The 10,929-nt window shown below is 37.6% G+C and overlaps 1 protein-coding gene and 1 long non-coding RNA gene across 2 annotated transcripts in view; both read right to left on the minus strand.

The window, feature by feature from the left end:
• Positions 1–3,105: 3,105 nt before the first annotated feature.
• Positions 3,106–6,369, minus strand: LOC140152335 (uncharacterized). Its single transcript, XM_072174638.1, has 4 exons — positions 6,288–6,369; positions 5,645–5,818; positions 5,313–5,455; positions 3,106–4,924 (listed from the first exon to the last, which is right to left on the minus strand). The coding sequence occupies exons 1-4, from the start codon at positions 6,367–6,369 to the stop codon at positions 3,569–3,571; spliced, it is 1,755 nt and encodes a 584-aa protein (XP_072030739.1). The 3' UTR covers positions 3,106–3,568.
• A 578-nt stretch (positions 6,370–6,947) lies between these two features.
• The window catches only part of LOC140151941 (uncharacterized), a 4,084-nt gene continuing 102 nt past the window's right edge, over positions 6,948–10,929 (minus strand). Inside the window, exons 1-3 of the long non-coding RNA XR_011859005.1 lie at positions 10,917–10,929; positions 9,918–10,123; positions 6,948–7,133 (exon numbers count right to left, since the gene is read on the minus strand). The exon at positions 10,917–10,929 is cut by the window's right edge and continues 102 nt beyond it. This is a non-coding gene — a long non-coding RNA (uncharacterized lncRNA). The remainder of the gene's footprint in view (positions 7,134–9,917; positions 10,124–10,916) is intronic.

Below are 10,929 nucleotides of genomic sequence, written 5' to 3' on the forward strand. Positions count from 1 at the left end.
TAGAACAGCTAGCAGAAAGCTATATAATTCCCCAAGGTTTAAAAGGTTAACTTACTTTTTTAAACAAATTTTTTAACACTTGTTATGTCTGGTGAGTCACACCCCTGGTTTAGAAAAGCTGACAAGTCAGCCTTATAATTAATTAAAATTCTTCTGTAGATGGTAGTCGCATGGTACAGTTTGGAACTATTGAACTATTGCATAGAAGATAATCAAGGATTTTGATCTGAAGCATTTTGTTGCCTGCAAAACCAGACGATCAGACATAGATTCTAAAAGGAGCATGTCCAGATATCGGCGTTAATTTCATGGTAAGCTTACAACGCACTGAAAACGCCCAAGCGAAATGGTAACGTAGGTATGTGGAAATGAACTGTATTAACAATAACAAAGTATGTGCCCAAAGATTTGCCTTTTGCATGTCGCTTTTTGGAAATATCAAATTTTGGAAAAACGTCCCAAAATTTTAAACAAACACGAACCTCCAAAATAAATACATATTCGCACTCGGCGGCCCAATCACTACTGCTACCTGCTCGGCAGTATTGAAGAAGTTGAAGCCCCATTCAAATACATGTAGCTACTTTATATACTGACAGTAAATTACAGATTACATGTAAATGTTTTATTTTGTCTTAAATACAAGGCTTTCGGCTGAGCCACTAGCAGGCAATATTAGCACATAGATCTATGACAATGACAAATGTACCAAAATCTGAATTTTGATGATTTTTCCGATCGGTCGGATGAGCAAATCACTGAATGGGCCTTTAATGTACATTACAAGCGTACACAAAATTGAGGGCGTCCTCTTCAAGAAATGCCACAATATTGTTTTGATAACTGAGATTTTACAGTATCACTATAACGTCACGAAGCTGTAACTGAAGCTTAAATTCATATGGCAAATCTATATAGACATGATAAATATGATCTTTCAATGGACAAAAATCTAAGGTCAAGATTGGAAAGTTATTTACTTTTGGTTATAAAGATAATATAAATTAAGTCTATTATACTCGTAGTTTCGATTTCCCCAATCTTGAAAGGATCCACTGGTCACCCACGCGTGTAATATTTGTAACCATGGTAATAGTGAGTTATATAGTATAAATGCCGAATCAAAAGATAAATATTAAAAGTGAAATAATTCCCGGCAGAAATTCGAATGTGAAAGTATTCTCATCAGACATGAAGTGACCATTTCAAGGTTCATGCAACGAAGAGAGTCAGTTTTTCCAAATGTAGAGCAAAACCGCAATGGGCGCCGGGCACAACAAGTCGTAGTATACAGTGGCGTAGCCAGCTTTTTTTTTAAGGGGGGGCGGGCAGGGGGCCTGTGTTTCATTGCCGTCGTTTCATCTTAGGCCGTCTGTAGACGACGGGCTTTTGCTAAAAATAATTGAGGGTCAACAATAGACAATTTTTTGTATACATGGTGAAGAAATCAAGAACATATCGCTCAAATACTTTAAATCTTGGATATGACTCTTCCTTTCTAGCTGTTTACGTTAGCACATTGAAGGATATTGCTAATTTATAACGTAAAAACACTGAACTTTTTTGGAAAATTTTGCCCTAACCACCCCCCCCCCCACACACACACACACACTTTTTAGATTTTCGAGGACCGCACTGGCCAAAAAAAGGGGTCAACAATTCACAACTTTTGTCGGCAAAAATATTTCAGTCGGTACATTTTACCAGTTGTGCCCCCCCCTCGGTTCCGAAAACCTGGCTACGTCACTGGCAGTATGTAGCATAATTTATGATCCCCACTGAACAGATGATTGTTACAGACAACCCACAAGGGATGAAATCAAAACTCGGTTCCGGGCGGTTCCGTCCGGTTGGAGCCGGTTTCTATTGTTCTAAACAATGGAATGCGGTTCAACCGCCGGTAACAACCGGTCAACCGGTGGTCGACTTTTGATTTCATCCCTTTGAAAGAAGATAATATTATTTCGTTTTTGCATGCACTTACTTCTATGGATTTTGTCCACTTTGTGAAATATTTTCCATGGGGTGAAGTCAGTCCCTAAAAAATCTTCAATAGAATAAATAATGAAGCAATAATTTGCCCTGTGCATCTCCCTTTTTAGCCCCCAAAACAAAAAGTGGGGGTCAAATTGCACAATTCTACGCTCACACTGGCCCATCAAATACCAAATTTCACCTACATTTTGGGCTAAAATAGAATGAAATTGAAAATTTCTGTGCAAATGTCACAGTAAATTGTCTAACCTTTAGTAAATTTAGCCAATTCCACTCAAATCATCGAGCTATTGTTTACAAGTCATTAATTAGTATGTTTGGGTGTATACCGATTGTACAAGAGCTTATGAGGATAAAACCTTGGTAGGAACAGGTGTTATTTATACTTGTCGAAAACATTTGATACCAGAGACATCCCAGCAAACACAAAAACGTTTTAGAAACGTTTTTAATAAGTTATATTTTGGCTTTTGGTTTACATAAAAACGTTTTAATAACATTAAAATGTCGGGTTATATAAAGGTCATGAAAACGTTTTAAAACGTTTTGTATGAAAACACACTACAACAATATTTTTAAAATGTTTTCAAAAATGTTATTGTAAACTATTTTTGCAAACATTTTTTGCCAAATATTTTGTCAACACTTAAATAACATTATGTTAAAATATTTGCACTCAGCAAACACAGAAATGTTCTTAAAATGTTCTTTTCAAAACGTTTTAATAACATTTAAATGTCGGGTTATATAAAGGTTATGAAAACGTTTTTAAAACGTTATTACAAATATTTTGGGCAAACATTTTTCGCAAAATATTTTTTCAACCCCACAATAACATTCTGTTTAGAATGTTTTGTATCAAGTTAAAAAATGTTTTTGAAATGTTAAAACGTTTTATACCCTTTATATAACCCGACATTTAAACGTTTTCTCTAAAACATTTTTTGTTTTCTGAGCAGTAGATTATCAAAAAATGATTTTTAATGTTATGAAAACGTTTTATACCCTTAATATACCCTTTATATAACCCGACATTTAAACGTTTTCTGACAACCTTTTATAACCTTTTGCGAATGATGTCGAAAACGTTTTGTGTTTGCTGGGATATTCATAAACTTGGATTCAGGGGAAATCTCCGTCAATGGATCAAAGGTTTCCTGTTTTGAAGCGAGTCCTACTTAGAAATGAATCTTCTTCCTAGAAAAATATTGTTAGTGGAGTTCCACAAGGTACCATACTTGGGCCAATGCTTTTCCTGGTTGTTGTAAACGACATGTCTGATTTAGCATGTTTAGAGCATTAGTAAAGAAATGTGTGATTAAGCGAATGTCTGCCAGAACTACCTGGCTACTGACAAAGATCTACTTCAGTAATTCATACAATATACTGCCCAGCACCTATGAAGTAAAAGATCTGATGAAGAATATAATGGTAGGTCTTCCCCCAAGAGCGACGTCCTCTAACCGAACCATGAAGCCCGACGTCGATGATCAAGTGGGCTCGTATTTAGATATAATGTACGGGTGATACGATTCAAACATGAGAAGAGTGATTTGATTGTATTTCTCCCCGACTACATGGATTCGGCGATTGATGGCATAAGCAATGGCAACTCCGAAAATTTTGTATATTCCATATTAGGTGTGACTTCTTTCCGGGCTACTTTCCCATGTGAATCTTGCAAACAAGCATCGGTGGGATCTATCATTGCACCTGCACAGGCGTCTTCTTCCAAGGAGCTTTTCAAATCTGACATGACAACTTGGAATGTATCGTGTGGGCAATATCCAGCTGAGAGTAAGTCTGGGCGAAACTTATGTGAGACATATCCAGTGGACACATTCTGCGAGAGCTTAAAATGATCTCGAGGTAAATAGTCAGTGGAAGGCATCTCCGGATAAAGATCATGTGGTCGAAAGTCTTTGGACACGGTCTTCAAGAAAGCATGCGGACAATATGAAGAATCATCACCTTGTCCTTCATTGTTGTCATGGTCGTAATGGTTGTCGTTATCATCTTTATCCGAGATTGCAAATTGCATGTCCCCAAGCGACTGATGTTGGACATATGAATCACCCACATCTGGACATTCCTGCTGTTTGCCCTTCAAGTCACAAGCTGAGAAGAACCCCAACTTGTCAGCGATTATGTAATTCTCAACATTACATGTGACATTTGATTCAAGTACGGGGTTGTTGCAAGTTGATTCTGCAGTGTCCAAAGAATCTAATGTATTGTTTTCATTCTCACTTTCTGTTATATCTTGTTCATAATCGTCGGTCGTCATGAAGTAATTCAGTGCCGAGGAAGGAGTTGGTAAGATCAGGGTATTATTGTTGAGGCATTCTTTGTTTTGATCTTTCGCCATGTTAATGTAGGACTCGTGTTGGAATTGACAGGTGGAGAGTTCTCCGTTTGCCGCGTTTTCACTCTGATTCTCATCGTGTTCATTTTGTTCCTTACCATGATTCAACGACTTGGTAGTATGGTCGATCTTTGCTACATCTGGAGAGACGCTTTTCTTATCATTGCCATCCGCATTACCAGACATGTTACAATAAGGTGAAATAGGGGATCTCGGCTCAGAAGCAAGAGTATCCGTCTCCGATATTTTACGCGATCTGACCACATTGCCATGGTTGCTGTACAGGTGAGGAAACGCCCAATGTTGATTATCACCAGAGGTGTCCATGGGAGAAGATTGGTGGATTAGTTCAGCTATATCCAGTGACATTGGCAAAGTCGAAGCTGGTACGGGCCCTCCATCCAGAGTTGATGGCTGATCTTGTGGGCATGTATTGCAAAGAGCTGGCACTTCGGGGCTTTCTTCTGCTTTCACTTGGATGGGAATATATCGAGATATTTCATCAATAATCTCGCTATTCTCTTGGCAATATGGTAGCAAAGGCTTAGTCGTTCGAGCTTTCTCCTGTTGAAAATAAGGAACAATGCAATTACATTAAGAAAAGCTCATGATCGTATATTCTTGGAAGACGCAATCCAACAAAACTGTACCCACATCCAGCGGGCAACTTTAGCTCGATTAGCTCGGGAAGTAAAAGTCAAGCGCCTCAAACAAGATATTAAAGGAGTATTTTATGGCCCTAGCAACCTCTTTTTATGACATAAATAATACACATTTCACAATGGTAAGAAATTTATAATTCTTACAAGGTTCCGTAAGGTTAAGTATTAGTATTGGACCAATGCAATTGTTTTTTTATTTGTTTTTTTTTTTTTTCTCAGTAATTTTGTCCTGTTCATGAGAAACTTGGCTCTTATACTCCAGTGAAATACGATATTCGACAAATACTTACCAATATTTTATTATTTTTCAAGGTATCATCAGTAACAACTCGGTAGAAGCAGCTACGACGAATGACTAGGACGACCACTATTACCATTGTCAATGTCACTCCAATAATGATGGACCCCACCATCCAAGTCGACACAATATTTTCTGTACAAAAAAAAGTAACAAATACGAAGTTAAGCGGTTGACCGGCGGTTGAACCGCGTTCCATTGTTTAGAACAATAGAAACTGGCTCCAACCGGACGGAACCGACGGTCAAGTTTTGATTTCATCCCTAATGTGGTCTTTTTTTCAACATTTTTATACAAATACTTATCTTTTCCTCTACAACTAACCTGACTGTTTTGTCTTGATGTAAATTGTTCTGGTATCAGCACTGTATCTCTCCTTATAAGACGCTTGTAGACGTAAGGTGTAGTTGGTGTTTGGCTTAATATCATGACTATGCTCATTGAAAGTCACATTTGTATACTCAGCATTATTCTCAAATTTCACACGACCTGTTGATCCTATCGGTTTGAAAACAAAAGATAATACATTAACCCTAACGCACTAGTTGTTTTTTGGCGAGGGGGATGGAAAGAAAAAAGAAAGGAAGAAAGGAAGGAAGAAAGGAAGAAAGGAAGAAAGGAAGAAAGAAAGAAAGAAAGAAAGAAAGAAAGAAAGAAAGAAAGAAAGAAAGAAAGAAAGAAAGAAAGAAAGAAAGAAAGAAAGAAAGAAAGAAAGAAAGAAAGAAAGAAAGAAAGAAAGAAAGAAAGAAAGAAAGAAAGAAAGAAAGAAAGAAAGAAAGAAAGAAAGAAAGAAAGAAAGAAAGAAAGAAAGAAAGAAAGAAAGAAAGAAAGAAAGAAAGAAAGAAAGAAAGAAAGAAAGAAAGAAAGAAAGAAAGAAAGAAAGAAAGAAAGAAAGAAGAAAAAACTTCTTCTCGGTGCGGTTTTGAACCACCGGCCCCTCGGGTGCTAGAGACGTGCACGTGCCTACCTTGCCACGGGGGTGTAGCTTGGCCAGCCACATGACTGCATGGTGACGCAATCAATATCACGTGGGATATCTGCCCGTGCATGCTTTTGAAATTGAGGTTTTCGATGTTTGGCACGGTTAGGGTTAATAACGTTTCTTGCAGCTGAATAGAACTGAGGCTGAAATCAAAATAAATCGAAACAGGCAAGGGCACACTAGAAACCAAGAAAGTTTTCTCAACTTTGCTGAAGAAGTACCCGCAGCTTGTACAGTTGCATGTGATGCACTACCATCATGATAGTCGCCAACTCACCGATTTTGCAGAGAGATTGACAGATTGTGTAAATGTGGTAATGTAACACCCAAGCTGATTATATCGAGGGTTCAGAACCAGAAAACCTTAACTCACTATGACCAGCTCTCGCAAAATGAGTATAAAGTTGGCTCCTTGCTTTGGTCTTCAAAAATCAATATTTCCTCTACAATGTCTTTTGTTTTCTATTGAAATTTGTCATGATTAATGAACTGTGTCTTCCATAGTGCTCTGGCGACTTTATGCTCATTTTGTGGGAACAGGTGATGGCTCTCAACCTTCGATATTCAAGTACTTATATCTGGAATTATTTTGTCTGATTTATGACTTGAAATGCTGATAATAATGTCAAACATACATACCAATTCTTTGACTTCTTGATTCCAGAGTGTAATTGAAGAAAATATCGGAGTCAAGTCCTAACTGCGTCATCTGCAACGGTCTGCCTTGTGCGTCTTTGTAAGGTGTGAGAGCCGTTTGTAACGGTATCCAAAAGGACGACTGTGTGACGTCAATTTCATCAAGTAACACTACTGGCGCACTTACATTCACCTCTAAAAAGAACATCGAGATGATAATGATAAATGATATTGTCAAACTGATACTGCAAAAATTGCTTTGACTGGTGAACTGAAGACATGAACAGAAGGAAGAAGCATTTTTGGCAATATTCTCGTATTACACAAAAATACCTTTATTTTGTACGAGAGGAAAATCAATTTAAACTTCACTGCATCACCACTTTGTCAATTTTAGGGCGCGTTCTCACTATGCCTGTTTGATACCAGGACGTGGACTCGATCCTGCATCGAGTCCACTTCCAAGCATAGTGAGAACGCGAAATAAGTGGTTTCGATCCTACATCCAGGATGTAGCATCGAGACCACCTCATTGAGGTAGTCTCGTACCTAGGACGCGGTATCAAACAGTATAGTGAGAACGCGTTTACAAGTGGACTCGATCCACTTATACCGGAAATGTTGTATGCACAACCTTGATGGCCGTCGTTGTACTATAGGCCTATACAATATACATGTCTACATTGTATAATTTTCCATGATAAAATTTAAACATGCATTTTCAACTTAAATTCGTAGCTGGTATTATAGAACAAATTTATACATGCTTTATTTCATGTAATTTACAATATTTATTTTTTATGCGGAAAAGTCGAGGGGAAAGTGGATATATCGTTCGTTCGAGATGCTTGCCGTAGTTTGATGAGCAGCATGCTTCTCGTGCAGTGTGAAAACAACGGCATCGCGGCAATATAGTACAGATTTTATCCAGTTTCAGAATTAAGCAAAACGACATTGGGCTTTACAGTATAATACAAAAGAATATTCAGGTGTAATATTCGTTTTTGAGGTGTACATTTTGCTAAACTGAGTTAAAATTACCAATCAAAATTAGTATTTTTGATGATTTAGAGGTTGTGTTGCGTGTGAATCGGCGTGCTTTACCAAAATCAGAAATAAACAACCCGATGTATTTCTCTCATTTTACACGTATAGCATGATAGGCCTTAGTCCGAGGTGCTCTGACGATAACACTCCGATCGCCAGGCAATCTACGAAATCCTGCGTACGGGCCTGATGAGGGGATCTAACTCTCAAAATACAGTAACAAAATAAGGGGCTGTGCAACAATAATGAGCCCTGGGGAGGTCTGAAAATTGTTGGAAAAAAAACAGTTGGGAAAAACAGTACGTAAACGCTTTAATATGCAAATTTTCCTGCTCGCTACACTCGCAAGACAATTCTAGACCATTTAAGGTTTGCAAATTGGGATCCCAAAAATTTGGCATGTTCAAAGGGTGGGGGGAGCAAAGATTTTTTGGCGGCCCGAGGGGGGGGGGGGGCAAGCGATTTTTGGCAGGCCGAGATGGGGGGGATTTTGGCGGGCCGTTTGGAAATTTTACCCGGGGGCTCATAATTATTTGTTTTTATTTTACTTGGTCTAATTTATTTAATCCAAAATAAATTAACACATAAACATAAATCAATAACAGTTAATAAATTATAGTAATAAAAACACTGCTTCCTCATAAATAGATTTATAAAATGGGAAAACAAAATTAAATAAGAAAAGAAAATGCACAAATATTCACATAATTAAAAATACTTAGTATAGGCCTAAATAAAGATATGATGATGATGATAATAATGATAATAATAATAATAATAATAATAATAATAATAATAATAATAAAAAGAAAGCAGTAAATATTTATACATGATAAAATGTGAATACCTATCCCAAGAAATAATTCATTTACATTACTACATTTGTATAACACTGCTATTTCAATTTAATCAGCTAAAAAAAAACGAAGAAAAACCCAAAAAACAAGCATGTACGATCTTTTGGCGATATCGCCCAACCCTAAACTCAAAACCAGGAAATGACTTCCCAAAATTGATCGTACGTGACAGTGCAAGATATAACCGAGCTAATATAACTTAAATTTCTGCTTCTAAGAGGAATTACTTTCTTTAAAGGCCATGGATGACTTATAAAAAATATATGAAATAACTACTGGAGCAAGGCAGGAGGTGAGCATGAGGTTTCGAATAAATCGGTTGCGCACATAACGACCCGCGGCTCTGCCCCGGAATGCGCCACTACTATTATACGTAGCGGTAAGTAGGCCAGTGGGACAACGAAACCGCTATGTGAACGAGCTAGATAGGCCTATATAAAATAACAGTTTTTAGAGCTGTTTATTTCAGATCTTTCCAAATACATGCATATATATCATAAAATAACATATCCATAGATTGAAGGAATAGGCCTATATCAGGGGGCCTGGAAATCTTTCCAAATTGATAGTCTATAGTAAAGTTTGATTTGTGCTGTGAGTTCGGCTCAAAACATGCATTGGAACAGAATTTGTGACGTCATGGTCATGCATTGAAGCGCTTGATATTATAACATCCGGGTAAGTGGAGTCGATCCTACATCACATTTTGGTGTTAGTGAGAACGCGAAATCAACGTGGACTGAGTCCAATTGTATGTGGACTCGGACCTAGGTACGAGACCCCATGTCTGTAGTGAGAACACAACCTTAGACTAATGTAGCTAGCTAATAACGAAGGTGAGGTTTGGTATTTTGATGGGCCAGTGCGCGCGAAGTGCGCAAAAGATTCTGTGTGTTCGGGGTGATAGACCAGTACCTCGGGAATATTAATTGCCCCAATTTCCCTTCTGACTATAGTCATGACAGTAGTAGACCGTATGTTATCACATGAGGAAATAGGTTTTATTTACCAATAAAGTGGTGCGTAATTTGCTAACGAATATAATAATATTAGTTACCTTTAGGCCTAGACTTACTTTCACGGATGGGAAAGAGTGGTTGATTGCAGTACTTGACTTTTTCCAACCTCAGTTCTTCGTTTAGAAATGTAGCGAAGACCTTGATATAATGTGCAATTGGAAGCATATCCTTTGTCATCGGACTCGGAGACAGGTTGCAGAATTGTTGCGTAATGTTTTGACAGTTCTCTACGGCTTTAAAATCGTTCTTCGATTGAATTTGCCTGTCAATTGATACGAGAACTTTTAAATGGAAATGATGAAGAGAAAGATTAAAAGTGGGCGGTGGATGGGTGGGGGTGGGGTGTGTATGTGTGTATGAGAGAATGTTTACTTTGTGAATTCGACCCAGTTATATCCCATTCATTATTCTGTTAATATTCAAGCAATTAAATTAATGTTCAAGCAATTTTGTTAAAGGAAGTCTACGGCAATCACAAAATTATGCCTTTATATATGTAAGAAAAGTAATTATCAAGCACGAATCACGTGGTTTTATTTAAAACAAACTCATAAAAACGAATAAAAACATCCGTCTCTCAAACGCGATATTCAAAATTCCCGGGCACCGAAATTGTCGACTGCAATGACGTCCCAGTACTATATACAATGAAGGCTGACCACAATTGAGCACAAATAACCATTACGTCATTGCACTTAGACAATTTCGGCGCGGGAAATTTGAATATCGCGTGTTGAGAGCCGACTGTTTTTATTCGTTTTTATAGTCAATATGAGTTTGTTTTAAATAAAACCATGTGATTCGTGCTTGAAAATTATTTTTCTAACATGTACGGCATAATGTTATGGTTGCCGGAGACTTCCTTTAATGCTCTGCGTGCTAGCCATAGGCTTCAACATAAAGTACTTGTTTGTACTCATTTTAATGCATTTTACATGCTGATTCATTATGGTCATGAAAATTTACGTTTGTTTTTTTCAATTTTTTCAATTTTTTTGAAACTTGTCGTCTGCAGTCGACACCCGCGTGAAGAGGGATTTATAGGTTGTACTCACATTCTATGTTGTA

The sequence above is a fragment of the Amphiura filiformis genome, chromosome 5, assembly GCF_039555335.1.
Source record: "Amphiura filiformis chromosome 5, Afil_fr2py, whole genome shotgun sequence".
NCBI lineage: Eukaryota > Metazoa > Echinodermata > Ophiuroidea > Amphilepidida > Amphiuridae > Amphiura > Amphiura filiformis.

What these genes read in the sequence shown, in the direction of transcription:
- LOC140152335 (XM_072174638.1), bottom strand. Translation starts at nt 6,369, where the DNA reads ATGCACGGGCAGATATCCCACGTGATATTGATTGCGTCACCATGCAGT. An exon ending in AGCTACACCCCCGTGGCAAG is followed by an intron (nt 5,819 to 6,287) that starts GTAGGCACGTGC and finishes TCAAACCGATAG; the next exon opens with GATCAACAGGTCGTGTGAAA. An exon ending in TGAAAAATAATAAAATATTG is followed by an intron (nt 4,925 to 5,312) that starts GTAAGTATTTGT and finishes TATTTTCAACAG; the next exon opens with GAGAAAGCTCGAACGACTAA.